Consider the following 26,934-nt stretch of genomic DNA (forward strand, 5'->3'; position numbering starts at 1 on the left):
TTTCACTATGCTCAAGACCACCAGTCCCACAATGCTTCCTAATTCATTAATAAATGATGAAAGGTGTTCGACCTGAAATGTTAACTGTTTCTCTCCAAAGATGCTGCCCGACCTACTGAGTATTTCCCGCATTTTTTGTTTTTATTTCAAATTACCAGCATTTGCAGCATTTTGCATTTATTGCGGCTTCCCAATTCATAGCCATTTACAATATGGCAAAAATCCCCAAAACATACAGCTTCCTAGCTTTACATTTGTTTGTATTGCCTAATTTTGATACAGAAGCGTATTTATGTTATGCGCAACCCTAAATGCATTACAAAGGGTTCAGTTCTTGACTGCATGCTAATTTACACCAAGAATCTTAAAATGCCATGTATAAATAATACATGCACCACTTACAGAGACTAAATTTGATTAATTTTAAAATGTTTGCCGCAATCTAGTCTGAAGCTTTAAAACAATTCAAGTAACAATTGACAAGGGAAACATAATAGAAGCTGAGGTCCAATTCCACGCTCCAAGTGGGGAGCTGTGCTTGCAGTGAGCACACCATGGGAAATGTAGCTCGCAAGCTGTGATTTTTCCATTTAGTAATTTTACTGGATGAACTATCCTATGCTGCCCAGAATGTGATCCTGCAAGCACATCTCCCTGCTGGGAACAAAAGTGTAGCCTTTGGTTTACTGAACAAAATAAGCTATTGTGATGTTGGACATCTAACTTGAGCCCATCAGGTCAACTGGTCACACATCGATATCTGTGAAGTGTGACATGCAGATGACAAACTGGATTTTGCTGTTTGTATGCCTGGGCCCAATAGGGGCGCAGCACATAGTGGAACATTGGATAGGGATGATCATACTGCTGTGAAAGATCATAATCCTATCTATTTAAAGAGTAGGAAATTGGACAGACATCCTATGGGCCTGTGATCCTGTCTGCCTGCATTTCTTTCCTATTCAGGCAATATTGGTGTTTATCTGTTTACTAAATGATGGAAGGAGATTGCTTGTGTCTACTCCCCACCTCCCACCCACCATTATGTACTGCTAAGCCTGATGGCCTGCAAACATCTAAAAGACAAAGCACAGCAAATACATTACTTTTTTCACATCTACGTAATTGGTGAAAACTGTGACTAAAAAGGTGACATCATAATAAGCAGCTTGAAGATAAGCAGTAAAGGATAAATTTTTACCTTTAGTGCTTCCCAGAGCAAAGCTTTATGTTTCCATAGAGCTCACCAAGGGAATTATGAATGCACAACAAGCAGTTTTCTATCCATTAAGCCTAAACTACTTGCTTGGCCATGATTTTCAGCCGATTAAAAGTAAATGGTTTAGAAAGTCCTAAGATCACACTTGAATGCCCAATCTTTGCTCCCAGTGTGCAAAGACCTGAACTGGGAAAGTCAATGATGAAAATTCACCCTTAAATAATTGAAATGAAGGATATTGGAGCTTATAGGTTTGTCAGAGTGCCTGTTCTGATACTAAGGGCATATTCAGACTGCTGCTTGATGCCGAAGTGCTCTGTTCATACTGGCTTGCTGAAACTTCAGTTAAGCTGTTAAGGAGAGATTCCTGTTGCCTATTTGCTTGTAAGCATGTAACCCCCCTCCAGGAAGTGACATTTTAAATGTTTAGACAGTGAGCTTGCAGCATCCACATTGTCCAAACTTTAAAATTAACAGCTTAATCGGTCCAGAAGATTCAAGCAATACCATTGCACATTTTACACCCAACTTGGCAGTAAACATAGAAATATAGGAATATAGAAACAGGAGTGGACCATTTTGCCCCTCAACCTCCTTCTGCCATTCAATGAGATGATAACTGATCTATGACTTAACCCCTTTACCCCACGTCCAATAATACTTCAGGTTATAAAAACTATGGCCGGAATTTTCCAGCCCCACCATGGAGAGTTCCCTGGCAGCGGGGCCAGCGAGCCATTGAAATCTCCATTCACATCGGCAGGAGTGGAAGATCCCAGCATCGTAAGGGACTGGAAAATCCCAGCCTCTCAGTCTGAGATTTAAAATGAAGAATTATTTTAACTTTAACTGTAATTTGTGAAAGAGAGTTTTAAGCTCCCACCACCTTTTGGGCTGGGATTGTATGTTCACGTCAAGACCCCCCCCCACCCCCACTGCTCCACACGCCAGCGTAAAAGTCAGGGACAAACCTAAGCTCACTGGGTTGGTTTGTCTTGCAGCCACTTAACAGCTGTCGGACCATTAGTTGGCTTGATGCAGGCCTTTCACCCTCATCTGAAGAGGAAGCCCTGCTTCCGAGAGCCGTCGGCCAATCAAATGTTCAGCTGCTGTCCGGACCCAGCAGCATCGCTGGGACCAGTGGCCACTGCTAGCACTGCACCCAGTGCTCAATGGCGATCAGCAATGGAGCCAGACATCACAGTAATTGCTGGTGGTTTTTGGTGGGGCCTGACATTTTGGTCCCATCGATGTGGGTGTGGGGTGGGTTAAGGTAGATGATGTGGTCTGGGGTGGACAGGGCAGAGGTGAAGAGGAAACACAAGGCTTGAAAGACCTGGGGTTGGCAGGGGAGGTGGGGGGGTGCTCCACTGGGTACACCCCCCCTCTGCCAGGCCACTGTCCCGAGCAGTGAAAGTGCCGCCTTGATTCATGGTGAGGCCTCTCCCATCGTAGGTTAAATCCCTACAGCAGTAGGAGGAAGCTCTTAAGAGACCAATGGGTGGGCAGGTCTTCTGACTCCTCGCCCACGACTGGAAAATTTGCAGCATGGGGCAGCCAGGAAGGTGCCAGAAATGGCGCAAATGGCATGGCATCCAAACTTCATGCCCCGCCCCCACTGCCTCCCATCTGCCAATCCGGCCTTTGTGTGTGATAGTGTTTCCTAAATTTACCACTGAATGGTCTGGCTTTAATTTGTAGACTACGTCTCATAGCCTTTGAGTCCCAGAAGTAAAAATAGTTTCTCTCTATATATCCTATCTGTTCCCCATAACATCCTGATAACTTTGATCACATTATCCCTGATCCTTCAAAATTCCAGGCAATACCAACCTTAATTTGTGTAATCTCCCCCTTGGAGTCCAAATATCATTCTGGCAAATGTATGCTTTTTTAAAAAAATAATGCAGGTTTCCAGAGCGTATTGGTTGTCACATTTGGGCGGAAACAATTTTTTGGCCAGGATGTAGAAAGCCTGACAAGTGAGGGGACAGTTCTGGATCTAATATTCAGAAATGAGCCTGGGCAGGTGGAAGGCGTATCAGTAGGCTAATTTTACGAAGATGAGATACGATTTGGCCCAAGTGGACTAGAAGCAGCTACTTGCAGATAAAACTGTGTCAGAGCATTCAAGGAGGAAATAGTGAGAGTACAGGGCAAATATGTTCCCATAAAGACAAAGTGATGGACCAAGTCCAGAGAACCCTGGATATCAAGGGGGTGTTATGGTGGAACTGTATGAAATGCTGGTTAGGCCACAACTGGAGTGCTGCATGCAGTTCTGGTCATCACATTATAGGAAGGATGTGGTTGCACTGGAGAGATGCAGAGAAGATTTATCAGGATGTTGCTTGGGCTGGAGGGCCTAAGCTATGAGGAAAGATTGGATAGGCTGGGGTTGTTTTCCTTGGAGCAGCAAATGTTGAGAGGAGACTTGATAGAGGTGTATAACGTTGTGAGGAGCATAGATAGGGTGGATAGAAGGCAATTTTTCCATTAGTAGATGGGTCAATAACCAGGGGGCATAGATTTAAGGTAAGAGGTAGAAGACTAAGAGGGGAGTTGAGGAGAAATTTTTCACCCAGAGGGCGGTGGGAGCCTGGAACTCACTGCCCAAAAGGGTAGTTGAGTCAGAGACTCTCATAACATTTAAGAAGCATTTAGATATTCACTTGTGTTGTCATAGCCTCCAAGGCAATGGGCCAAGCGCTGGAGAATGGGATTAGTGTAGTCAGATGTTTGTTGACTGGCGTACACACGATGGGCTAAATGGCCTCCTACTGTGCTGTAAACATCCAGGAATCCATGGCCAGGATTTTTCCCTCATCGGTGGGGGGGGGCTTGACGGGGATGGCCGGGAGTGGTCGGGAAGCTGACCACCACCCGCGATTGGGCTGTACGTGATTTCACGCCGGCAGGCCAATTAAGGCCCGCCCAGCATGAAACGCACCTGTCAGCGCTGCCTGTGTAGAGGGGGGAGGAGGGCGAGTGCGCAACTTCACACATGCACACGGGAGCTCACTGGGAAAGCTCCCTGAGGCACAAAGCTGCCCCAGGGAGATGAAGAGGTTAAGAATTAAAAATAAAGAATTTTAAACTTGTTAAAAAAAAATGTCCCCTCATGTGACATGAGCAGGGACATGTTGTTAATGAAATGTTAAAATTTATATTTTATTTTTAATTGCTGTTGGGAACCTCATCCTGCCCTTGGATGAGGTTTCCTAAAAGGTGCAGGGCCGCTTGGCCTTTTTACCTGCCCGCCAGCTGTAGTATGGTTGGACAAGCAGCAAAAAAAATACATTTAATTTGGAGTTTAATGGCCTTAATAGGCTTTTTAATTGTCGGCAGGTGTGCTGCCGATTCCCGGCCCGCCCGCCGACCGAAATATCGCGCGAGTGCGCAATGACATCGGGACGCTTGCCCAATATCATCACGCGTAATGTTACGCTTGAGCGGGTTGGGCGCACGCCCACCCACTCAGCAAAAAATTCTCCCCTATAAGCCCACCCAAGGCATCTATATTCTTCTTGGCATTGAATGCCCAGAACTGGGTATTGCCCTAGTTGTGTCTAAAATTGTTTAGTTCTAACATAACTTCTATCCCTTTGTATAGTAATGCTCCACATATAAAGTTTAGCATTCCATTTTTGATTAATCTCTGTACCCGCCCATGACATTTTATGATCTAATGATCTATGTGCATGGACCCCCAAGTCTCTTCTCATTTTGCATCATTCAGAAGTACTCTGATTTGTCTTTTTTTTGTTCTTCCTATGAGAAAATTCATTGCTTTAGGTAGCAATGCACTGGAGTTATGTTCCATATGATGATAACATAAGTGGTGTGAGTCCACAACTCCAGTGTTTCTCTGTGTTGAGTCAGTTGACCACTTACTCCAGGATTGCACTTCATATGAGTGTCTGTATAAAAGCAGAAACTGCTTGGCACAACCTCTTAATTTGCAATTCAAACACCGTCAGAAACATGATCCTGTTTATCATAACTTAAGTCTCTACTAAAAATTTTATTTTTGGGAAGAAATCTGAAACATATTTTATGTTCCTTTAAATATACAGTAGTTGCAATATGTCAAAAATTGTGTTTTTTTTTCACAGATGCTACCGTGAAAATTTGATGGGCTTCAATTCTGAGAAAATGTTGACCTGGATCCTTCTTCTAAGTGCAGTCTTAGTTCTAATCAATTCCCAGAAGGCAGATCCTTCAGATAAGGAAGTGTGTGAAAGTCTTTGCTTCTGTGAGGAAAGAGATGGTTTGCTGCACATAAACTGTCAAAACAGGGACATTACCGAAATAGCTCAAATAAAACCGCCTCAAACGTGTACCTACAATCTTAACCTACAAGAAAACTTTGTGACTGTATTGCATCGCAATGGCTTTATCAACTTCAAGAATGCTCTGTCCCTACACCTGGGCAAAAATAATTTGCAAGACTTGGAAGCTGGAATTTTCACTGGCCTTAGTTCTCTGAAACGCTTGCATATAAATGGCAACTACTTGGAAGTGCTGCGAGAGGGCACGTTTCGAGGACTGGACAATTTGGAATTCCTTCAAGCAGACAATAATCTAATCCACGTTATTGAGCCTGGCGCATTCAGCAAGCTTCACCGGTTAAAAGTGCTGATCCTGAATGACAATGCAATCCCTTTTCTCCCCACCAACATCTTCCGGTTTGTGCCCCTGACACATCTGGATCTTCGAGGAAATCATTTAGATTCACTTCCTTATGTCGGTCTGCTGGAGCATATTGGTAGAATAATGGAACTTCAACTGGAGGATAACTTATGGAGATGCGATTGTGATTTATTACCACTCAGATCCTGGCTGGAAAACATGCCTCCCCAATCCAATATTGGCGATGTTGTCTGTGTACACCCATTTAGACTGAAAGGTAAAGTTTTAACCAAAACACCCATTGCTGAGATTTGCCCAACTGGATCTGGTACTGACTTTGAAGAACCCGTAAATTCAATTCATTTGGCGGCCACTCCAGTTGCTGATAATACTCATATCAACATTCATAGTGCAAATAAATCAGTTATTAAAGAACCTAAAAGGGATCCATATATTCCACAACCTGATGGACAGGATGATGGTAAAATTCCTATAACAGAGCCTAGAAAATATCCAGAATCACCCTGCACAACAACTTGTCATTGCAGCACACAACCAAATGTAGGACAAATAATGAAATGTCAAGAAAGAAACATTAAGAGTTTATCAGACCTTGTGCCCAGCCCACCAAATCCAATAAAGCTTTATTTGACTGACAACATTATCCAAGCTGTGACAAAATATGACCTGCTAGATTATGGCACCCTGGATTTGCTCCATTTAGGAAACAACAGAATAACAGTAATTGAGGATGGTGCTTTTGCAAACCTCACTAATCTCCACAAGATGTATTTGAATGGGAACAGTATTGTAAGATTAACAAAAGAAATGTTCATTGGGCTCCATTGCCTCCAATACTTGTATCTAGAACACAATATAATCAAAGAGATATTACCAGGGACATTCAGTGTCCTACCACAGCTTAAGGTCTTATATTTGAACAATAACCTCCTTCATAGTTTGCCTCCACATATATTTTCTGGCATTCCACTCTTACGGTTAAATCTTAAACATAACCATTTTATGCATCTCCCTGTAAGCAATGTAATAGATCAACTTGAATTCCTAGTTCAAATTGATCTAGAAGACAACCCATGGGATTGCACTTGTGACTTGGTCAGCTTGAAGCAATGGATGGAAAAGCTCAACAAAAATGTAACTGTGAGTGAGATTATGTGCGAGTCCCCTGAGAAGTTTGCCAAGAAAGATTTGCAAATGCTAAACAATGAATTGATATGTCCTGGATTAATAAACATCCCAACACAGCCCAATGATATCAGCCCGGCCACAGCAGCCAGTAGTACAGCTTCCAGCCTCCTAAATTCTATCATGGACACAGTGCCACTTTCTGTTTTGATTCTTAGCATGTTGGTGGTATTCATATTGGTTGTATTCAGTGCAGCTGGAATAGTAGTCCTTGTTCTCCATCGTCGGAGGAGATCAAAGAAAAAACAAAAAACTACTCCAGTACAGGATTGCAGTCCATTGCACGTTCAATATAGCGTATATGGACATAAGAGGACCCACCATACTGAAGAAAGACCAGATGGAAATATATATGAGCAGCACACAATTAATGCAATAGGTCCAGTGTGCAGAAGCCGTCCTTATAACATAAGAGATGTAGAGCTGGACAATGAAAGCAAAGATGGAAATGAACCAAAAATGATTTACAGGGGTCACATGATGAGAGAAAAGGATTCTTTGATCACAGGCTCCAAATTCAGTGTAATAGAGCAGGCCCCAGAGTTTATGCCCCTCCGGGATCCTGGTTCAATGTACAGGAATATCCTTGAGAAAGAAAGGGAGCTACAGCAAATTGGGATCACTGAATACCTGAAGAAAAATATCCCACCGCTGCAATCAGAACTCGATGTTCGCTACCCATCTCGGCATGAAGAGCTGAAACTGATGGAAGCGATCATGTATTCAAGACCTAAAAAGGTTGTAGTGGAAGAGACAAAAAATGAGTATTTTGAGCTGAAAGCAAAGCTACAAACTGAGCCTGACTACCTAGAGGTACTGGAACAACAGACAACATTAAACCAACCATGACTTCTGGAAGGACATTAACATTTTTATCTTGGCTGTGACATTGTGATAAATGAGCTCATTTGCTATACTAAGACATTAGTGCCTTTTCAGATGATCCTCTTTTTCTACATACACTACAGCAGTAATCCTTATTAAACTCAGGGATCGATAGACAAACCATTGGGAACAGCCATTGAGAATGCAGATACAGGTACGGTAACTGCCAACAGCATTTCTTTCACAGTATAGACTGTGCAGTAGTCAAGCACAAAGCTTTATAAAGCGTCAGGACGATCATTTTGTAGTCGTAAAGACAATCCTATTAATATAACTTAAAAATGTTGTCATGTGAGCCAATGGTGGTTAAAAGAGGGTACCTGAAGGTATGATTACTGCTTGTATGCACATTTACTGGGAGCCTTATTTTCAAGGGTACTGGTTTGCAGTTTTCATGGAAAAATGGATGAAATCGTGGAACGTGATCCCCAAAACAACAGTAATAATTGCATGTAACAAAACAAATCTGATTTATTTGGTCAATGTAAACGAGTGACCTTGCTTATTTTTACTTTAGTTAACGTGTATACTCTTACAGTCTTCTGTTAAGATTTCGTTGTCTGATATGGGGGTGTGTTACATGACTTCTGACAATCCAATCTTCTGATGCTGCTGGATTTTGTTTTACATTGTAGACTATAGTTCGTACTTGCAAATCTGCCAAGTCTGAAATAACTACTGTAAGAAGCAGACACAGAGGTGGCTGCGCACTGTATTTAGACTGTGTCATGTTCTCTTTGTGACGTTTCTCTTTTTGTGTCAGTTATGTCATTAGGCATTCCCAGTTCCTCTAATCCTGGGACTCCATTCACTGCTTTTTATTTTAAAGAGAAATTAAAACAAAAAAAAAGTGCTTTTTATTTGTAAATTTTTAAATCACTCTAAATTTTAATGCTGACACACGTAGGATAAAAAAGCACACAAAGACCAAAATGCTGAAGGATACGATCTGTTTCAAATACAATATAGGACTCTGCAAGCTATTTTTTCAGTTACAAAAATGTAAGATTCCTGTAAACTATTTATTCTGTACAGTTTTGCAAATAAATCAGGGGTGCCTTTCTTGTAAAAGAATAATAAAGTATGCGCACTGAAATTTTAGTTGAAATAAAGTCAGGATAAAATAAGCTCTCCTTTCACCGTGTCTTTCCCTTCTGCCTTGCTCCTGGTATGGATCCAGTCTTATTCCTGCTATTCATGTCTGTATAGACAAACCAGGAATTCCTTCAGCACTGCACCTGCTCAATAGATGCAACGTTGGTGAGGCAGGAACCATATTTACCTGAGCAAACAGGATTTCCAGTGCAATTCGTGCTCAGTTACACCAGCCAGAGCGTGAGGAGCTTGAAAGCGATGTCCAACATGTCTTTGTTCTACAGTCCTCACCATCTGCACTAACCAAACTTATCATAGATAAACCACCCATATCAGGGCATTAATTTCAATGCTTGCTCCACTGATTTCAGGCAAAGTTAGGTATTCAAGCAGCTTCAATCAGATTTTTGCATTATAATCAATTACGGGAGTAGACAGATTCCATCAGCATAGTTATTAGCAGCGTCAACAGCCAGAAGATGTTGGTGGGGAGAAAAGGGATTGAAGCTGAGTAGGAGTCAACTTTAACCATCCACCGTATATAATGGCCAAATCACATTATACAAACACATCTGCTATATGAGGTGCGAGCTGTATTGCAAAATGTATTACAAGACAAAGGTGTTACAGAAAAGGAAGAATTCTGATAAAAGAATTTCAAGATTACCATCAGCTATCACTGGGCTAACAAACCTTAGGTATCCAGTCATCATATTTGTGTGATCCTGTTCTCTGTGTGAATAGAAAATTACATGATGGGATATGTTGTGTAATATTCCATGGTCTATTGAGTTTCAAATGAAAAGACTTGAAGGAGTCACTCACTGATGCTATGTAGATCTTGTTGAGAAAGAAAGTATAAACATTCAAACATACAAATTTTCTAGTTTTATCATTGCAAAACTGTTTCACATTACTAGAACAGAATGCCTCCTGATGGTAGACAAATGAAAGGATTAATTAAACATGTTAGGGCTAATCATAGATAAAGGTAGAGAATAGGCCAGCGTCCACTGTTCGCAACTATTCTTGCTGCAGAGATGACCGAGCTATTTAGAGGCCTAGGCCTTGTTTACATGCTGCCAGTCAAATGCAGGCATCAACTAATGGCCCAGCAGTAGATCTAAGTGAAACAGGCAGGCAATCCAGCCACCCAGCTTAGAACTGTACTGCGAGGGACCAAGACTTCACACTGTAAATTTTATAAAATATATATAGATATCCTCATGGCCATTTCTAAAATTAAAAAAAGACTGAACAAAGCACCTTAAAATGGCTGAATCTAACTCTGTGACCCCCGAACAAAAGGAGTTGCTTGGCCCTATCAGAAAACTCACACACCGTTATCTCTGGGGAGCCACTAATGACCTCCTGTGAACTGCACAGGCCAAATTCAAAGAGATCTATAAAAATATCCATCTACATTCCATAACCCAGGCTGGCCTAAAGGAGTCTTACTCATCTGCTAAGATAAAGAGCCCCACAACCTTCCTTTCAATTCTTAATGGTTAAAACATTTAACAATCTTGGGGACCTAGACAAGGGATACCCAACCTTTGTCAAAGACAGTGCGGAGAGGTGGAAGTAATGTGACATGGGCCTCTGGCTTGTGGAACCAGTAATATTGCCTTGCTGAACTGCAAAACTCAGTTTACCATCTAACTGGCAGCCTCACAGAAATGGAGCTCTGCCCAGGTTGAACACCTGGCCCAATCTACACTGCTTCGGCTGGAAATTCTGTACCATCACTCACAAGACTGATCCATCTCTGCGTGTCTATCTCATCATGTGAAGTCAACACCAATGGAAAAATGAATCATACAGCATCGGTTTTCAGACCACCAATCTCCGTGAAGGAATACCTCACTGGACTTTGATTCTAGACTCTGGAACACACATGAACCAATATTTATTTTCTCTGTGGTTTCTGTACTGTAAATCCTTCTTTTCTCTATCCTCCCTTTACTGTATGAGTGTGGAGGCGCTGTGCGACCCTCCTGTGTTTTGTGTGTGCAAATAAACTAACCCTTTGAGTTCATCCTATCTCAAGCTTGCTCTGGGGTTATTACTAGAAAATTAAATTGCACCAAAGCCAAGGGGTTGGGAAATACACCACCACTTATAAAGAGTGGAAAAAAATCAAAAACACCTCTCTGGTTACAGACAGGTTGTAAGAAGAGAAATTAATGCTGTTTAAATTAGCCCCCTCTTCTCCATAACAGTACCTAGGATGGTGGCAACTGCAGCATCATTGGGCCAGTAAATGACCAAAAGGCATTTTTGAGCTGCAACCATCTCATTTACACCAGATAGGGGAGTTAAAGTTATTCTTCTTGTGACCTGCCACCAGTCTTCAAAACTAGGACTTGTGAAACAGTTAAAGGCAAAATTTAATATATTGTATATAATCTTAATATATAAACTTATGAGGGAGATTTTATACTTTGGTGCCCCTGCATTATACCAGAAGCATATGAGAAATGATTTACTGTTCAGCAAGGTGTGTATGCTGGGAATGAAAAGCCCCCTTTTAATTGTTTGATGCCCATTATTCAGGTCTGATTGCTAAGGGCATTATCACTGTCTCAAATAAAATATACAAGGTGTTGAAATGAAATGAAAAATAATGAGTTATACCAGAATAAAAGGGATCTAGCCCAGAAGAACTGAACAACGAAATTGGTACATAAAATAGCAAGTCAAATGTGGCATGCATTTAAGTTTAATTGGATAGGACATGGACTGAAGACATTGTAACCAAGAATGAAAAAAGTTCCATCAAAGGTCATAGTTCCATGGATGATTAAGGAGATTAGGTCAACTACAAAGTCCAAGAAAAAGAAAGTTGCATTTGTAACATATTTCATCTTTTCAGGTTGTTTAAAAGTACCTTATAACAAATGAATTAATGTTGAAGGACTGTAACTATTGTGATATAAGCAAACACGACAGACAATTTGTGATAGGAATGTTCACAAACTTCGAATGAATGGCCATATAATAAGCAGAAGCATAAAAAATGAAGATTCGCCCTTCTACATTCTCCATCGAACCTTGGTCTCCTAGTTTGATGGAGATCAGTAAGGGATACATTGGGTTATAAGGTTACAAATTGAAGAGATGTACAATTATGATACTGATAGCCCACAGTATTTCCTGAATGCCAACTGATTGTTACTAGATCTATTCATTTAACAACAGACAATACCTAATGCACAACAGAGAATGTACTAGTACTATCAGTGACAGGCATGCCTACAACAGATAGATTGGTGAGAATGAGATTCCTTCATGTTGGTTCCATTATCACTTGGTGCAGATCGAGTTTAGTACTTATATGCCTCAGCTTGGTCAATAGTGATATTACTAAGCTACTCTTGGTGGTGGATGTGGAAACCTCCCACTCAGAGCTCTTGTTGTGTTTATGCTTCCCTCAATGCTTTCTCTCAAGGGTGTTCCAAATGGAAGGGTACTGATTCATCAAGTGCAAAGCAAGTGGTGGCCAGCAGGAGGTTTCCCTAACCTTGTTTGATCTGAAGCCATGAAACACCATAAGGTCCAGAGTTAACATTGAGGATTCCAGATCACTTGCTTGTACCCAAGTATGTTTCCATTCTAGCAGGTCTAAGCTGCTAGTGGAACAAGGCATATGGAGGAGTTTAAATGTTGATTACTATATTAGGTTTAGACCTGGAGAAAGGGAAGGGGAATAAAGAAGTCAGGAGAGTGATTTTATATATCACAAATGGAATTCAACCTCCAAAACCATGGAGCTCCACCATCTAGAAGCAGAGGGCAACAGGTGCATGGGAACACCATCACTTCCAAATTTTTCTCCAAATTACTCACCATCCTGACTTGATGTAAACCTCCATTCACTTGTAGGTAGGCTAAAATCCTGGAATTTCCTACCTAACAGAGGAGTAGGGGTATTTTCACCATATGAACTGCAATACTTCAAGAAAATCTCCCATCACCACATTCTCAAGAGTAAATAAGGGTAGTCAATTAATGCTGGCTTTGTCAGCAACGTCCATGTCCTGTCAACAAGTAAAATTGTCATTGGAAAAGGAGAAATACCTAGAGGCACAGAATCTTTCAGTTGAATTCAGGTTTACAAAAATCTGGAAATAAAGAAATTTTCATGAAGCTTTTGGATTGTCATATATCTAAAAAAAAAATCCATCTAGTCCACCAATGTCCTTTAGGGAAGGATCCCGGCTATTCTGATCTATAGTAAACCCAAGTGCCAAACCTATGTGATTGATAGCCACTCTCTGAAGTGATCTAGCAACACATTCAATGGTATTTAAGAAAACAAGGCCCACCACACATTGGCAAAAAAGCTAGGAATAGGGAATAAATGAAGTGACGCCCATATCCTGGGAATAAATATAAAACAACAGCTCTTTAAAAGTAGCATTGTAAGTGGATGAAGTTTTAAAATAAGCAAATGATATTTTGGGTTTTATATTTAGGAATATTGGATATGAAAATGAGGAGATGATATTTATATCATGGAGAGAGTGTAATATTGATTTGCTAAGATAACACAAGGAATGAAAGGGCATAGTTATAATGAAGGAATTTTTAAAAAGCAAGAATTATATTCAGATTATACTGTTACAGACAGGGAAGGAAAAATAAACTGAAACCCCAAATTCCCTTCCCTTACTGTACACAATCAGTGTGGTTGTTTTGGAGAGGCAGATTTGTGTGTTTCTAAGCCCCCTTTAGTATGTGTTCACTTTTAAGGAACCAGCAACAGACTTTTGTGGGGTTAAATAGAGAAGATTATTTATTCACACACTCACCCCAAAAATCTAAAGGTCATGCTCCACAAGCTTAATAAAGATACAATTAAAGAAGATAATGCATATCTACAAGTGTTAAATCAAAAGAATAATTAACAGTTCATGTGCTTGACTTGTAGGAGGTGAGTCATTACGGACCCAGTGGAGAAAGGTGTCTTTTTCCACTCATGAATTGTAGTTCAGATGGGATAAATAACTGAAGTCAGATATCAGGATTGTTGCAGGATTTCCTCAAGGAGATGAACATTCAGCAGGTTGCAAAGCTAGACACTTGTAATTTTCACATCAAAAGGCCAAATTTCTTTACAGGTGGTCTCGGAGTTTTGGAATCAGGTTGGAGGTTTTTAAGGACTTTACAGCCTCTTTGTTCTTATAAAGGCAAAGATGACACTGCCTTTTCTGCAGATGCTAGCTTATGGTGTCCTTCTGCAGGTCTCTCCCTGGGTCTTAGATAAACACTTTTTTGCAATCTGGTTTCGATCACATGACCAATACTGGTATCATCGAACCAGAATGCTTTGGAAGTCCAAAGCCGTCACAACACGATGGGCGATAGATGGTGGTCTTTCACACTTAACTTATGGATAGCTGGTCTCATCAGGTCTCTTTCGTTTAAATGCAAACTTGGAGACATAGGCCCGGTTTTTTGTTCCTGGGTTGGGGTCGCATAGATGAGACAGTTCCCAGCTTGGCAAAACTGGCCTGGTTAATAAAGGCTCGAAAGATAGGGTTTTCATTCCAGGGATACAGGCTGAATTAGAAGTCAGGCCCGTCACCCATGGAACAAGTCGGGAGGCTGCTGGGTGTGGAGATGGACTAGGTGGAAGGCCTGCTTCTGTGCACTGGCACTTTGTTGAAGGTTTTTAAATTGTGAGTAAAATAAAAAAAGTCTTCCAGCCCTCATCCCTCACACTCCCTCACTCCTACGCACTCCCCCATCTCCCATCCATGCCAACCTTTGCCATCTCATGCCCTTCACCCATTCATCATGTCTCCTCAAACCCTCCATGCCACCCTACACCACTTCATCCAACCCCATGGCCCCTCATACCCCTTTTGCCATTGTATGTCTTTCTACCCACCCCTACATACTCCCATGCCAATGCATGCCCCCCACTCAACCCTGTGGCCTTGACAGTTCTTGGCAGCTTTGACAGGTTTATTTGGCATCTTGACAGTTCCAATGAGCTTATGCACTTTTTACACACAATCATGTCTACTTTTAACATTTCCCAAAAGGCACCCAACCTAACCAAAGGGTGCCTCACCTCTTCCAAAGGATTGACCTACCTCTCCCAAAGGTGTCCCAGGGCCATATCAAAGGGTTTCCTTACCCCTCTGAAAGGATATCCTGTCTATCCAAACTAATCTACAAGGTTCAGACCTGTGCCTACCAGGTCTAATCTGCACAGTTCAGGTTTAGACACCTATTTCACCAAAATCACACGAGTGGAGTCAGCTTCTAACTAATATGGGCAGCTGTCTCCATGAAAGATGGATGTATGATTTATGACCCGTCATTTATTCGACCCCTGCAAAAATGGCAGAGGCCAGGTTTGGGGGTGAGACTTATGGATTTGGGCATCTGCCAACATTTTTGCATGGACGGAGAGCCTCTTTGTCTGCACGAAAATTCAGGACTTAGAGTCCAGAGCTCCATTGGTTCTGTGTTTGGAGTAAACTTTGAACAATGGTTTTGAAAAAGGGGTCCTGTAGGGGAAGTGGACCAGGGGCGCATCTTTGAATGAAGATTTGGAATGGGAATCATTACAGCAAAGGAGGGAAAAAATAGAGTGATCTTGTTCTATAAAATATGGAATGGGCTGGTGGGAATTGACAGAAGCAAGTACCTGGTGCCTTTCAGCAAGAACAAAACATGAGGTAGCCATCCACACAAACTACAAAGACCATTTGTTTCCAAGACAGTGTATCAACAATCTTTCTTCCCAATTTCACAAAGGAACAAGCTAACAAAGAGAATAGTCACAGCCCCGTCACTTGAAATCTGCAAGAACCATCTTTAGATTAAATTTTGTTTATAAGTTTTCATTGTCAGGACTACCATCTCAGCAGATCATGATGCTATGGCTCGTGCTACTAATATTATTGTTGGCAGAATTCAGACATTAGTCTCCGATGCCGACGCAACTAAAGCAGAAGCAGAAACTATTTGATAAGCAAAAATATATATACAAATAGCAAGAAATACAATTAGATTAGATATCTCTGATCAGCAACTAGCATCAACCCTAGCACAATCAGCCAGGTGTATAGTTTTCATGCTGAAAGTTCCATCACTCTTTAATATCTGCATAACTGTGAGTGATTTGAATGTCCTTTGTTCCCACTTTTCACCCATGGCTTTTTTTGAAAAAGTCAATGCCAAAAATATTTGTGGGTAGTTCTTACCTAATTATTTTGCTGTGGGCCCGCCTTCCCAAAAAGTTAAATGGGCTGTCATTTTACACGTTGGCGTGTGGGCCCCGCCCCCTGCTTGCTGATGGCAAAATTCTGCCCCATGAGTTTCTTCTTTTATCGAACATAATTAATTTGGGGGAAAAATCCTTGAAAAATCAGAAACTGAGTTGTCAAAAGGGAAAATATATCTTCTTGTAATCTCTTGCCTAATGGCATAGGAACTAATGACATCATTTGTTCCCTAGCAAAAAATACCATAGTAATATGCAAATCCAGGCCATACTTAACAAATTGAAATGCTCTATCAAGAAATATTGACAATTTCCTGCATTCAGTGATCCAAGAGAGATTACGTTCAACTGGAAAAACAAAACAAAACTGAATTAGGAAGGCTGCCAAACGCCAAAGGCATAAATAGCTTCTCCTGTAAGAACTGGTTCTCAGTCTAACAAAATATTAGAGCCAGGATCTTCAAAGGACTTCAAGGACCCGGTGTGCACAGGCTTTGAAAATTGTGGTCCCAGAAGTCACCTTAGAATCCTGATGCCTCTGGGACAGTTTCGAATTTTGTAAGGCTGGGTGGGCTGGAAGGAGTGGAGAACACGGTCACTGACATTTAATGGTCCCTTAAGCTGCTTTAGGAATTTTTTTTAAGGGGCCTAATTTTCCCGGATGCAATTTTCATTTTTTTTTTGCCAGGGCAAAGGTGCCATATTTTCTGCTGGACCCAAATAAATTCCTTCACAGTTATATTTGAAGCAAACTCGTGGGGCTGACCCTTTCCTTGTGAAGGCTGCTGTTCACCTCGTTTCACTGCCATGGCTTGCAGCAGCTGCCTGGTCCATTCAGCAAGGCAGCCTCCAAATTGGTTGCCACCTGTGCTTTGAGGAGCTGGTATCAGGCAGGCATTGCCCGCCTCCACAAGGCATTTGGAAGATCTAGTTGGGTGCCAAGCTTACCTCCTGGCCATTTATATTTAAAAATCGCATGAGCAACACAGCTTGATTGCAGGGCAGGGACTCAGCATTCTCCCGGGTGTTGGGTTCTCAACTACGATCTGAAAATCTGCCCCTAGTTGTTTGCACCCTATTAAGTAATTTTGGAAATGTGTGCAGCATGGGCCTTACAAATATTTCACTAAACTTCCATTGCAAAGTATAAAAAGAATCAGGGAAAAAGTGGATAAAACCTGTCTGACATTTTGCATCATTTAAAACCCATACAGACCTGATCACTAACACAGTGCTTCCAAACGTTTTTGAGTTAAAAGGCCCATTTTCAAATGGTTTAGTAATTAGGCTCATCTAAATTATAATAGTTTAACACCTAAAATACAAAAGTGCTGCACGTAAAAAATATTTTGATAATAGTTTTAAGAAAATAGGCTTTACTTGGCAGAGCAATTTAAGGACAATTTTACTGATATCTTCACTGTTGAGACAGTCCATGTTAAAGGTAAAGGATAAGTGTGATTCCACAACATTCTAATTCATGCCAACTGAACTGCTTTTACTGTGGTAAGATTGTCTGTTACTGGTTGGTTCACTCACCCAATCAATTCACGGATAACAGCCAAAACAATTGGCCAAATCAGTATTAATAGCTGTCTCAGCCCATTTAGATGATTATTCGGCTCAAATAAAGATATTATTTCAATTAATAGAATAACTTCCCATAAATATTAAATGAAAAGCAAAATACTACTGATGTTGAAACCTGAGGTAAAAACAGAAAGTGCTAGAAACACTCAGCAGGCCTGGCAGCATCTGTGGGGAGAGAAATAGAGGAGGTGATTGGCAAGACCCAACTTGACAGCTTTTGAGATGCAAAGATGCAAAGTCAGCAGTGTGGTTGCAGTGCGTGTTGAGCATTACGCCAGCCTGTGGCGAGCTCATGCTTGTAATACTCATTAGCATGAACCAATTTTTAATACCTACCAAAGAGACAAAGTCAGCAGTGCAAGAGAATCTCATGGCACTTGGTTTACAATCGGTGGCATGCAACACACCTGACTTTGTGTAGCTCTGCCTGAGGTCAGCAGTTTTCCTTGTTGAACTCTATGGCACAAGGGAAGGGAGCAGGAGAGTGGCAACTTGTATGGAAGCTTGGGACCCATTAGGGTAGGTCAGTGGGTAACGGGGGGTGTGGAGTGGGGTCAGGGCATGGAGGAGTGAAGTGGGAAGGGCCTGACATCCTGGGTGTGGTGGGGGTGGTGTGAACAGTTAGTCAAGGTAAAAAAATGAGGGGTCTAAAGTGCAGTGTCAGTACTGTCCACATGTGGGTCCATCTCAGGATGTTGGCTGGCAGACTCCTTACCACTTCAGCAAGGGGTTGTCTTATGAAGGAGGTAGACCAGTTTGGGCCTATACTCATTGCAATTTGGAAGAGTAAAATGTGATCTTATTGAAACACATTAGATTCTGAGGGGAGTTGACAGGGTAGACCCCAAGAGAATATTTTCCCTTATGAGGGAACCTTGACATAGGGGGAATCTAGAACTAGATGACACAGTGCAGAAAATGGGGTCTCCCATTTAAGACAGGGGTGAGGAGAAATTTGTTCCCTCAAAGGATTTTTCTGGAATTTTCATTGAGTATTCATAGTTTATTGAATATATTCAAGGCTAAGTTAGACAGATTTTTGATCTGCAAGGGTGTCAAGTGATATGGGGCGGGCAGGGAGGGAAGGGTGGTGGGCGCAGTGGAGGGGTGGTGCAGGCAGGAAAGTGCAATTAAGGCCACAATCAGATTAGCAATGATCTTATTGAATGGTGGAACAGGCTCAATGGGACTCGTGCTCCCCATTTCTAATATTTTTATGTTCTTCTGTCACTGAGACACTTCCCCAGCGGCAGGACCAGATGTGGGGTGGCATAATTAACGACCCTATTAAGGGCTATTTTACAGGACTGCTGGCATCTTGCTGATTGCAGATCAATCGTTCCACAGCACAGGGAGGCTACCAGATAAATGAAATTGGTCTCTCTTAGTGCAGGGGCCATCAGAGCCAGAAGTTGGCTAGCTCAAAGAGGGGGAACCAAGTAGGGGAGGCAGCCCCCATAGTTCCAACCATTGACCCTTAGCTCCCTGAGTCTTTTTATTTATTTTTAAACTTAAATGGCTAGCTCCTAAGACCATCTGCAAATTCTGGTGGCACAATTGAGACTTCAGGTCTGTCAGCATTCTGATTAGACTAGCAACATTAGGAGACCACCTGCCTTGCTTAATTGGGTAATTATCCCACAGGCAGCCAATTAGGAGGCTATCTGCAGTGAAATCGCTGAGCCAATTCCATTGCCACACACACTGCAGGCTTGGGTCTTGGGACCCAGTTTTCACTGCAATATTGGGGTTTTGATGTCTGCTCTAAAATTCAGGCTATAAGAACAAACCAGTTGTAGCACACTAATAAGAGTGAGAACCTGGTTAGGATGGTCCATGTTTCCCACACTTTTCTCATTCATTGGTATTTTTAATACAGTTTAATTATATGTCCTCAAGCAAGAGTTCCAGATTTTCCACCAGGAAGTTCCTATTCCTCTGCCTCAAGTTTATCTGATAGGTGGGTTTCGTTTCATGCTTTAGACTGGAATGGGTAAAAGGTATTTATAGCTGGGATTCATTGGGGCAACTTTCAATTACTGGCTGCCAGTTTTTCACTTCAGCCAGCATTGTATTGCCAGGGCTGCTTGAATCTTTTGCTGGTTTATGTATTATTGACTTCTACCAGCTGAGACCGTAACTCAACACTAGAAATTTCATGAAGGCCTGTCTTGCTATATTCTTTCATGGAATGTGGTATTCACTGACAAGGACATCATTTGTTGCCCATCCCTAATTGCCCTGAAACTGAGTGGCAGTTAAGAATCGACCACATTGCGGTGGATCTGGAGTCACATGTAGGCTAGAACAGGTAAGAATGACAGCCTTCTTGCAGAGCATTAGTGTACCATACTGGTTTTTACAACAATTGATGATAGTTTCTTGGTCACCAGTAGTGAATTCAGCTTTCACTTCCAGATTTTATTAACTAAATTTAAATTGCACAATGGCATTTGAACATATGTCCCCCAGAGCATGAGCCTGGATACCGGCACAGTGACATTACCATTAAACCATGGCCTGTCGATGTCATGTCCAATAGTTTGCCAGGTACCTGTTTTATCATACCATCTTTTGGAATGTTTCTTTATGTATGCTTTCGAGTGTCATCTGTAATGAAGTGATAGTTGGCATGAGATATTCCTAATAGCTGAAATGGTTCTGATTTAGTTTTAATATAGTTACAAACTTCTCTTTACTGGAAACAATAAATTCTATGTGACTTGATTTTGTATGAATACAACTGAGAATATTTTTCAAATGTTGAGCTTTCTTTTCATTTATGTCTATCTCTGCCAAGAGTATTCAATGTTGATTGGCCTTCGTTTTAGTTCCAGCCTGAGACCCTGCTGAATATATTTTCAGACTTAGTTAGTGTTCTCCTGTTGCAAAGCCTTTTGTTAAAATGGTCCCATTATTTTGTGGAGTCTGTTTTTAAGACGTGACAGGACTTAGAGATGGTTAATAGCAGTTTTTGTATCCAAGAGGTGTGTTTCAATGAAATCCCCCTAAAGTTGTTTTTAATTATGAATCTCAGTAAAAGCCCCTTTCCATTGGTACTGCTGTTTTCACTGTTCATGTTGCTGCCCTAATGTATTCCTTTCATTTATCTGGGATTTTGCAAGTCACAGGAAAAAAAATGGATTTCAACTAAACACAATTTTAATGCAGTGTAGTCAGCCCATTTGTAATCGAAGGGGTTCCTGTGGGTTCCAGGAGGTTATAGACAAGTAGAAAGCTTTTGTGATGAAAATAAAGCATTTTTGGCTATGAATTTCTTCCTGCAAACAGGGCTAAAATTTGTCACTGCCACTGTTTAGTCTTCTGGTTCCCTAATTTAGAAATAATCACACTTCCGACTCAAATCACTGGAGATTCATCAAGTGCATTTCTTTCAGCTCTCCATGTTTTTCGTAGAATGATACATTGTTACTCAGCACAGTGCAGCAGGAAAAGTGACACCCTGGGATATTATATATTTACATAACAAGCAGTTCCCAGCTCTTTGAATAATATAACAGCCATATCATTCTGCAGGTTGCAGCAAATACATATTGCAGACTTGCAGGTGTGTTTGGATGGAATGCTGCCATTTGCATTGGATAAGAATCTGTCTATTGGTAATGCAGTGTTTGAAAATTGATCAATGGGCTAAGCTATTCCATTCATATATAAGCATCCTGTGGGGAAATTTAGAGTTCAGATAAGATTGACCACTGTATTTGTGTCGGAAAACCCTGTTTTGAACGCTATAAGTGGTTTGACTATCTAATGTAGATTTTTAAAAATACTTTTATTCTGTACTATCTTCAAAGAATTTTTGATCTATCTCAAGGCTGTATTGCAACCAAACAGCAGTTTTGAAACCATTAGATGTAATGGTTGGTCAACAATTCTGCAGTCATGTATCTCTACAAGTAATTGTGCTTTAAGACTCAGTTTAATATTGAAGGTCAGTCCAGGAACAGTACCTTTTGCTGCCTTTAACATTTTGAAGCACTGAGTAGAGCCAATGATTATTGTAACCAAAGTGGAAGATGTATGGCTGAGATTAAACATCATCTGGGAGAACCAGCGAGAGGAAAATTGGATATAAAGGTTTGCACATCTGTTAGAGAACCTGCCTGATTTTCATCCCAAACATTTAACTTAAGAGAAAATCAGGCAAGTTCTATAATGAACATCTGATTCTCTCCACCCAATCTTAGAGCCAGACAGTAAAGAAAACAATCTACACCAACCTGTTTGCAATAGGTATTTTTCATGTTAAATGAACCGCTTAATGGTAAATAAATTATCAAAATGCTTTATAACCTGATCTATAAACTGATATTCTTTCACCTTCTGAAGACAAGGGGATCATGTGATGGCATGTGATATTTTCCAGCAAGCCATCAAGGGTTGTTTGTTTAATTCATGTGTATCACTGCAAGTAACTAGATACTGGTCAAGGCACACACTGTGTTTCTAAGGAATGTGAGGTCTGCTTACCAGAGTAGCCAGTGATGTTGCACCGAAGGTAATAAATACCTGTGGTAAAAACCCCAGTACAGAAAGGCTTTTCTGTAAGTCCAGCTGGTATCGTCAAATCTTTCCCAGTGCCCTCAGATCTGAGCATATGTTAGATCAAGTAAACCACTGCAATTGGGATACCACTTCAGAAAGTGGACTTCGGGGGAGGGAGGATTCGGAATGCTATAGCCCATACCATTCCAGAAACCTAGCGATTTGTTATCTGCACTACTCAGGAAACTCTTGCCCTGAAATGTCCTTTAAATTATTGTCCCTTAAGTGGAGGATTTTTCTGAACAGGTCTTGCTGCAGCAAGGGCCCTTATGGACATGATCTGCAATAACGTGCTGTTAAAAGTTTAACGCAATTTGTGCACCAAGCTGCAATAAAGACTGATTGGAGACTGGTAATAGTGAAACTGCAGTCAAGAAAAGGAAGTACTGTGATAGCATGCATTTTGCTTTTAGTGGTGTATGACCAGCCCACGCATAGCAAAATTCTTAGACATTCGCGATGTAAATCTGTAAATGTTCAAATTAACTCAAAAATATCTGAAAATACTTACAGTATCTTGGAGTAAGTAACATCTCAATGAAACCGGAAGTTTATTCAGGCCATCATTTTGTTGTTTGATGGATTTCTGACTAAGTGGTACCAGATATTTGCCAAAGAAAATAAACCAGTAAACCAAACTATTTCTGAGATTCATTGATGTTAATGAATGTAAATGAGAACTGTTTGTAGTTGAATTGTATTATCAAATTAAAATGCTATGTGGTTGATTTGTAGGCCAATTCTTCTAACCAAATAGTTCCAGATTTTCATCAGAGCTAGTGCTAGGGAGGGTTTAAAAGGCCAATATAAATCTTTTAGTTGTCTGTAAGACTCAACGTCAAACCTAGATTTCACATCCAAACACTACTGAACTCAATTTACAGTCGTGTGTGTAATGGATTATTACCAATAGCTTGCAGATACATTTATTAACTTAGAAAGGTACTGGGGGAAAAAAAAAACACAAATCACAAGAGCATCTGTTGCAATTTCAGTTAAATACATTTTCTGTTGCAAAGCCTGAAATTATTATCTTTCTTTTCTGTTTTGTTGCCTGCCAAGAAAGTGTCACTGAGCTGTCCAGCTGAATCACATTGAGAAGTTCATGTCCATTACTTCAAATACATAAGATTTGAACTTTGTAGCTGCATAGAACTGTGTGTATTGGATGAACAGCTGTACTGTATGCTATGTCTATTTGCTAATGTGTTTCAATAATTTTGTGAATAGATTACCATTATTACACAAGGTATATTACTGTGGCTCGGTGATAGCTCTGAGCAGAAGGTTCTGGGTTTAAGTCCCATTCCACAGACTTGAACACATAATCTAGCCTGACAAAAAATTGCAGTATTGAGGGAGTGCTGCACCTCCGTATTTTGAATGAAGTGTTAAGCTGAGGCCTTGTCTGCCCTCTCATGCAGGTGGGCATACAGGTTCCATGGAATTATTTCAAAAATGAGCAGGAGAGTTCTCACCAGATACCCAACCAATATTTATTCCTTAATCATTGTCACTTAAAACAAAATATCCGTCAGTTACCTTATTGCTGTTTGTGGCAAATTGGCTGCAGGTTTTGCTTGCAGTACCGCAGTGATATACTTTGAATATAATTCATTGGCTCTACAGGACTTTGCGGTGTCCTGAGGTTATTGAAGGCACTATAAAATATGAGTCCTTTCTTTATTCAACTAACTGTAATGCAAACTTTTATAACAAAGCTGAATCCAACTTCACCAGTGGCCTCAAAGTTGTGTTTCGAGTGCAGAGGCCTGTCCAATGTCCAATGCAGTTTGTGCTGGTTAATATGCCCATTATGTAATTGTCACTTTGAGTCTTTGCAGTAAATGTGTACAATGTTTATTTTGCCTGTGGTTTCCATGTAAATTAAGCTGAAGTCCCATAATGAAGCTGGAGCCTTTCAGCAGCAACCTGCATGCCAAGTATAGGTTTTGTGCTTTAGGGGAGGTTTGCCTTGAAACTAAAAAAAGCTTATTACTTGTTGTCTTTTTTTTTAACATTCAATTTGAATTTTGAAAGGGAACTTAGTTCACCACCTGTACCACTAAAAAGCTGATAACACTAAAACAACAGCAAGCAGTTGCTCAAGAATACTCTGTTGCTCAATAATCCTGTTCCCCACCTCTCTGGTGTTCCCCAGTAGGTCATGCATTACACACGTATATATTATATATATATATAGTCACACACATCTGTAGCCAGTTGATTTGGGAATAGTTTTATTTGTAGAACTTGCCTTTGGAGCCCTGGGTCTGTCATTAAAAGCTAAGCATGGAAAGAACTTCACAAAATTTATATGAGCTATGGGAAGCTGTGAAAATACATCTGTTTCCTTCAGGTGGGATGTAGCGGGAACTCTATTTATTGGGGATACATAGTCAGACTCCGCTTCATCAAGGCTCTAAATTCCAAGTGGAGCAATGCAATTGACACTAGTCAAAGTGGATTTTCTTAAAACAGCTAAAATAGGCATTTAATTCCTTAAAAAAATTTATCCATGCACCAACAGGAATTACTTTCACAGAATCACTGCAAGTTTGAATGTTGGGGACGGATTTCTTTCAGCACATCCAGTTCAGAGGCTCCTTCACAACTATTTCTGTACATTGAACAGATTTGCTGCCAGAAAGAGTCTCTGCTTTTCTGCAATTGTAAGAGAGGGTGCAGCAGTGCCTTCTCTTACCTGCTGATTTGACCCAATCAAGCAATTTCTTCATCCTGAAGCTTGGACTTGGGTGCACCTGGAAGTTTCATTTTGTTTCAGCTGAAGGTTGACATTGAGCTTGCCTGAAACCACCAACACATTCACGAGGCTGTGCCACTTTATTTTTGAAAATATTATTTTCAACTTTCAACTGACTGAAAATTTTGCAGTTTGAACTGAGATAGAGCAAACTGCTTAAAAATGCAAGGCCACATTCCAAACTGAAGGTGAGAAACAAACAAATCACCCTCAAGGGAGTGTGAAGAGTGAGTCATTTCCTCTAATCCAGACATCCATCGAAACTCAGGAAGAGACATAAAAAATTCAAAGTACTGGATATTGAAACAATGGTTGCCACAGACAACACACCCAAAACCTCTTGGAAATACACAATGGATGAAGTATTTCCAAGGCAAGGCTGCCCAGCCGCTTGAGAGCATTTGCAAGGGACACAGGCAGTGTCAAGAAGTCTTCAGCAGAGGATGCAGGCTGAAGACTGCTCTCAGAGAGAATATTATTCTCTTTTGGAATAGAAGTGTTGCCCAGTTCGAGAAGCCAAGTCTACCAGCGAACTGAGATCTTGTAACAATTGCAACATCTTCTACACCTAACCACATTCAAGAAACCAGCTAACCTAAGTTGGCTGCAGCGCTTAAAATCTGTGCTTCAAGGACAATCAAAGGACGCTTAACCATATATTCTTTAACTTTTTATATTGGACTGTAACTCCTTTCATCTCTCATATGTGTGTGTGTGTGAATGGCTGCATGAGGGCCAAATGCTTGACATTGTGTTTTTATTGTTTTTTTCAGGTTTAGTGGTTAATAAATGTTTTTCTTTGACTCAAGAAAACCTAGTGTGAATGGCTCCTTATTGCTCACAGCTTTTACTAGTTAAATACATTCTGATTTGGAAGGAGCATATCCTTCTGAAAAAGAAACCCAAACCTTTGTTGTGGCCAACTGAGGAGGCTGAATAGAGGGGAGCCAGTTCACCCCTTCTCATCTGGTCTTAATAATACATGTTATCCTATATTCAGCATCACCATTATTAAACTACTGGACAACCTGTCTAAAGTAAAGATTAAATATAACAAAGTTTATTCACCAATTAAGGCTATCAGGCAGTGAAAATGCCCATCAATTTTCAATTGAACTGGTAGATGCGTGCTTCCACTCTGTGGTCACCAGGATACATACTAAAGATCTAAACATGGGCAAACAGTAATTAGGTTTGAAGGTGAGCTGGGAAGCCCATAGAACCGTTGGATAAGACTTCCTCCCCAGTGGGCCAGGTGGGCATGCATTGCCAGTGGCCATCAAGGTGCCAACTCCCAGCCACACCTCACTCTCTACTCTGTTTCACTGCCTCTTGCTGAGGTTGTGTATTCTCTTCTCCTGCAAGGAGAGAAAGCAGAAAGCTGTGAGTGTTAGTAATACCTTCTGTGGGTAATAGGCAAGGACAATATTTGTAGAGGGTGGAAGTGAGGGATGGCTGTGGGAGATCAAATGAGTATTGCCTGCTCAGATTGGGATGTGAGGTGCCTGGAGAGAGAGGAATCAGTGCAGCTGTAAGGCATGTTGTTCTAAGGAGTGCTATGCAGAAGAATTCTAGGAAAGGTAGAGTGTGGGGCTTAGAACCTGTATTATGCCACTCACCTTAATTGCCCTCCTGAGATTCTGGATCCTCTTAGTACACTGTCTCTAGCCAGGAGGGACCACACTTCTGCTGCTGTATTCCTTGGCTTGTTCCATTCGTGACTGGTTCGTTGGA

At 41.0% G+C, this 26,934-nt stretch overlaps 1 protein-coding gene across 2 annotated transcripts in view; it reads left to right on the forward strand.

Annotated features, from left to right (window-relative positions):
- The window catches only part of slitrk6 (SLIT and NTRK-like family, member 6), a 41,265-nt gene extending 30,220 nt beyond the window's left edge, over positions 1–11,045 (forward strand). For both annotated transcript variants that reach the window (XM_041199088.1, XM_041199087.1), the window contains exon 2: positions 5,335–11,045. In XM_041199088.1, the coding sequence (XP_041055022.1) occupies positions 5,354–7,906 (2,553 nt within the window). In that variant the 5' untranslated portion in view covers positions 5,335–5,353 and the 3' untranslated portion in view covers positions 7,907–11,045. The remainder of the gene's footprint in view (positions 1–5,334) is intronic.
- Positions 11,046–26,934: the final 15,889 nt, after the last annotated feature.

Source organism: Carcharodon carcharias, chromosome 11, assembly GCF_017639515.1.
Source record: "Carcharodon carcharias isolate sCarCar2 chromosome 11, sCarCar2.pri, whole genome shotgun sequence".
In the NCBI taxonomy this organism is placed as follows: Eukaryota; Metazoa; Chordata; class Chondrichthyes; order Lamniformes; family Lamnidae; genus Carcharodon; species Carcharodon carcharias.